Source organism: Penaeus chinensis, chromosome 12, assembly GCF_019202785.1.
Source record: "Penaeus chinensis breed Huanghai No. 1 chromosome 12, ASM1920278v2, whole genome shotgun sequence".
In the NCBI taxonomy this organism is placed as follows: Eukaryota; Metazoa; Arthropoda; class Malacostraca; order Decapoda; family Penaeidae; genus Penaeus; species Penaeus chinensis.
This window is the reverse complement of record NC_061830.1, coordinates 42284506-42289505: the sequence shown is the minus strand read 5'-3', so window position 1 is coordinate 42289505 and position 5000 is coordinate 42284506. Positions and strand designations below refer to the sequence as shown.

The following is a 5000-nucleotide window of genomic DNA, read 5'->3' as shown; positions in this document are numbered from 1 at the left end:
CAAGATTTGTCTAATGTTCAGCAGACAAATGTAGAAATTGATTGACAAAGATTGTTTGCCATAGAAAATGGACATTCATGACTGATGCTTTTAAAACCTAATAAAGCACATTTCCAAGATAGAGGCTAAACACAAAAGGGAAAACCAAATGCTTTAACTTGTAGATACTTATAGTCGCAAAGATGTGTATCAAATTTATAATCACTTCTTATTGTAGATGTTTTTATTTTCCAATTCTGTTGTACTTGTGATGATCCAATATCTTCCAAAGAGTTGCTGAAAGTAATTATATATAGAAAATTCTACTTAGATACCATTACAGCATTTGGATGTTAGTAGAATTCATAAAGTGTCAGTGAATAAACAAGTTGATATTGCTATAGGATTTGATTTTTTAGCTTTGTTCACTTGAAGCTATTATGAGCTTATATATAAATATATGCTCATGTTATGGCATTGTTATTGTGACTGTCATAAATTATATAAAGGAAATAGAAGAAAATAAAGATGAACCTATTATAACCGGGACCTGTGATTTTTTTCTACTGTAAATCTGTATTAACCCTTTTTCTGCAGTGGGTGGATCACTGTCCATGTACATTATGAATTGTTACCCTTAACAACTACATCTATGCTTTAATGTGGAGCTTACCAATGGAGTCAGGCTTGTTTTGTAATTGTAAATTAAAAGAAAAAAGTACAAATTGTAAATACAAATTTTGCATTGCCTTAGGTGAGTGATTGGCAATGAAATATGCTCTTCATTAGAGTAAATAATTGCTTGGTAAATGTTTACATAGTATAGGGGTGCTTGTATATTGTATTAACCTTTTTTTCCATTACATTTCAGTATTCACAAACCAAGGCAAGAGGAGAAGGGGCTCAGTGCCACCAAACAATCATGCTCTTCAGTGACGGAGGAACTGAATGGCCGGAAGAGATCTTTAAGAAGTTAGTGATTGCTGAAAAACTATCTTTATTTTTTTAAGGAAATGCTGATTGGTGCTATTCAGTGGTTGAAGACAGAGAGCTAGGCTGTAAATAAAGATAAGAAAAACTTGCCTTCAGAGGTCTTAGTAAATATAGATGGTAATATTTATAGCACATATATTTCAATTCCATGGTTATGTAGTGTCACTCATTCTCTTACTCATTATTATTAATACTATAAAATTCTATTCATAAAGCATTGAGAGATGATTAAATGAAAGTATAATCAAGCCCATCCTTCATCATCAGATACAAAGCAGATGAAGATACAAAGGATGTGCGGGTATTTACATATGCTGTGGGTCCTCATCCCATCCCAACAGCAGTGTTAAAACAGATGGCTTGCTCAACAGGAGGGCAGTACTCTGTTATTACTACAAGAAGTAGTGTCCGAACAAAAATACAAGTAAGTTTGTGTTATCAATTTAATTGTCTCACTTTCTGTATAGTGAAATGTCTTAGGGTTATGGATATCTTGTTTAAAATTGTATTGTGTACATGTATATATGTCTATTGATATATATAATGAGAGGGCATGTTAATGTTTATTTTTGAGTGCAGCAACTATTATTGCTGCTGAGAAGAATTTTCCCATATTAGACACAATCAGTGAGGAAAGTAACAGAGTATCAATATTTTTAGCATAATGTATAGATGCCTGGTTTATCATGGTAAGGTCATATGAAGTTTGGTTCCGGAATTTTAAAAAATTGTTGGATCTTTTTTTGTTTATGTTTATGTAGTAAAATGAGTCCCTATAATTTGTTCCTCTTTTAGCCGTTTCACTCATTTATCATTAGCATTTTGTGGACAGTAAGAAAAAATTCTCTGCTTCTTTGTAGTTAAAGACCTCCCATTTGGAGAACCTAGAACTTATGTACCAAATTCTCTTGTACTTTTTTATTATGGCTCAGATTTTTTAGCTTTCACCCTTGTCCTTACAGTAGTTATTATAAAGTAATTGTTGCAAGAGAATATTCTATTCGGGTTCATTTTGCTGCTAAATTGTTGCATTCTCCATAGTAGCTATAGCAAACCACATTTTTGACAGAAAAATACTTTTGGCCATAATTAAGCTAATTAAGTGTTGCACGTTATTGTGGCATATTTGAAATACTTAGAACACAGGATGATATATCTACAAGAGCAAGTAAAGAATTAGTATGATATATCTAGGGCAAATACTCCAAAAGCTGAATAAAATCAGGTGGCAATAACACATTTGGTGTGGACATGAACTAAGTACAATAGACCAGACATATCTAATTGTTCTAATATTTTGTAGATTCTAGATAGATTTTTCTTTTTTTCAAATCAGTGCAGTAATTGTTTTGTGAAATTTGTAATTGTATTGTGAAAAAAAAAGGATAATCAGTTACATGTAATCAGTAAATAAATCTATTTTTGAAAGATTCAGTTTCAGATATCCATTAATGATAAAAAAAAAAAAAAAAAAATGAACTGTTTGTTAGATTGTGCTTCATATGGCCTTTTGCAAAAATTTCAATAACTAAAACTCTTTTTTTTTTTAGAAATGATTTGCACAGCTTTTCAGACAGAGTGAAGAGTTCTTAGAAGGCAGGCGGATAATGTTTTCCATGTTTAATACTTTTTCTCTTCATTATATTAGTGTACAAGCACAGGTGATATGTTAAAAATAGAGCTAAGGTTTTACATAGTGCTTCTTTATGTTTTTTTCAGATGGTATTTAAGTAAATATAAAATATTATTAAGGTATTGTGATTCTGACTCTGAGCAGTGTGTGTGTGTGTGTGTGTGTGTGTGTGTGTGTGTGTGTGTGTGTGTCTGTGTGTGTGTGTGTGTGTGTGTCTGTGTGTGTGTGTGTGTGTGTGTGAGTGTGTGTGTGTGTGTGTGTGTGTGTGTATGTGTGTGTGTGTCTCTGCATGTGTGTGTGTGTGTGTGTGTGTGTGTGTGTGTGTGTGTGTGTGTGTGTGTGTGTGTGTATGTATGTGTGTGTGTGCAAGTGCAATTGTATGTGTCTGTGCATGCATATATGTGTGTGTATGTGTGCATACTTATACATGTAATATCTTTCAGTATAAAGAGTGATATTTATTATAGAACAGCTGTATCTCTATGTATGTGATTTGAAATTTAGTCAAATATCTTCTGGTAAATCTGGCTTAAAAAGGATTTCTTTTCAGTCAGATTGTTGCTATAAAGATTTTTCTTTTCACTGAGCGACAATAATTCTTTTCTATTACTCTTATATTTTTGCAATGTGATTGCTTAATATGATGTTCTTTCAGGAGTCGTATACAAGCTTACTCTCCCCTGCTCACCCCCTGAAAGGAAACCTTTCTGACCAATATACAACTGCGTACACAAGTGCTGTGGTAATTGAGACCGAGTCCCGTACTGAAGTCCACCCCTAACACCCTTTCATACAGTTTTTGGTCTTGTTCCTATTCTTTCCAAGTGTTATTTCAAGTTTGGTAGTTGGAAGGTTTTGCAATATTGCGTTATGCATCATCTCTGACTGTTATTTATTTACAGTGCTAATGAAGTTTAGTTTTAAAATCATGTTTCTGTACCAATAGAACAAGGTGCATTTCTTCACACAAGAAAACCTTTCAAGTGCCTAACAGAAATCTCTGCTGTATACTCAGCTCTGTGGTTTTTTGGACTTACTATTATCGACTACTCTCTGCATCCTCATCACACCCTTATGTGCATCAGCTATTCTCCCTTTTTCCAGTTTCATTGGGATTAAGTTAAACCAGAGTTAACCCATGCAGAGGGTTGGTCATTTGATGTGGTGGTGTGGTGACAGTCTTCATTAATAAAGTGTGTATTTTTTCTTCTTTAGAGCAAACATTGGTGGAGGGCCCTCTTTCATCCATCAAAATTGTAATGTTCTTCAAATACCTTGAGTTGACAGATTCCCAAAGTAACTCAAAGTAACTCTGCTCATCTTCTTTGTTAGCAATGCCATCAGACTTTGTTGCCGCAGCATCAATAAAAATTTGTTGCAAGCAGTTTTAATTTCCAGATGCTGATTTTCTAAATTATGTAAAGATAAAGAGACTGCTAGACAAAATATGATGGTTGCATGGATGTAGCTTATATTTATGCATTTTTTAGTATATCAAAATGCTATGATGCCCCTTTCTTTTCATCTTTTCTTTAATGTTTAGAAATGTTTAGGGTATTTATGCACTATCTGGAACTAAAATCTTTTGGTATCTGCCAACTCATTTGTATTAAATTTCTTTTAAATAGTAGACATTATCTTTCTATGTTAAAAATTGTATTGCATTATGTATTTCTTAGTGTTTTGATGTAGTCCTTTATTTGTGTTTTCCATTTGTGTTGTGATATATGTTTTATACAGAAAGTTTGATTTAAAAAAGACAGAGGTTAAGATGTGAATAATGTAATTTTTTTAGACATGAATCTTTGTAATGTTTATTTTGCTTTGTGCTTGAGTTTTGCAGGTATTAATGTTCTGTCTTTGTTCTTATGTTTTGCTTGTTTTCCTGCAACAGATATCTTCACAGCCTAACTTCTGATTTCAGGGAGAAAGGTATTGGAAGGTTTGATTTGGTTTTGCTGTACACTTGCCATCATAATACTGAGTTTCCTATTTGTTTTTTTATTATCTCAAAAATGGACTTAGTCGGTAGAAGAATTCATCTGTGTGACAGCATATGAATGAAGATCTTACTATTGTCTGATTCCATTACTGATAACTGAAAAGCCAATAGGAAGCTTGAGAATCTTTTGATGATTTTTTTTTTCAGTTATGCTTTCTGTTTTATTTCTGCCATTTTTATTTAATTTCTTTTTCATTTTATGATGCATTTTCAGTACTACATTATCACTTCTTTAAACCTTGGAAAAGAAGATGAAAAGTTTGCTTTGTTGGTTAGTCATCTTTTACCATTGTTTTCTCAATCCTTTACATGAGATTTGCAGCCATACCACGTCTCAGCTGCCCATCTTTGCTCTAGCCACAACAGTCTATATATATTTTTTTAAGCACACCT

General features: G+C 32.8%; 1 protein-coding gene across 2 annotated transcripts in view; it reads left to right on the top strand.

Annotated features, from left to right (window-relative positions):
* The window catches only part of LOC125031040 (voltage-dependent calcium channel subunit alpha-2/delta-2-like), a 24993-nt gene that overhangs the window by 3016 nt on the left and 16977 nt on the right, over positions 1-5000 (top strand). The window contains exons 6-8 of one of the 2 annotated variants that reach the window (XM_047621459.1): positions 851-951; positions 1240-1396; positions 3261-3347. In XM_047621459.1, the coding sequence (XP_047477415.1) occupies positions 851-951; positions 1240-1396; positions 3261-3347 (345 nt within the window). The remainder of the gene's footprint in view (positions 1-850; positions 952-1239; positions 1397-3260; positions 3348-5000) is intronic. The other variant, XM_047621460.1, reaches the window with a different exon arrangement.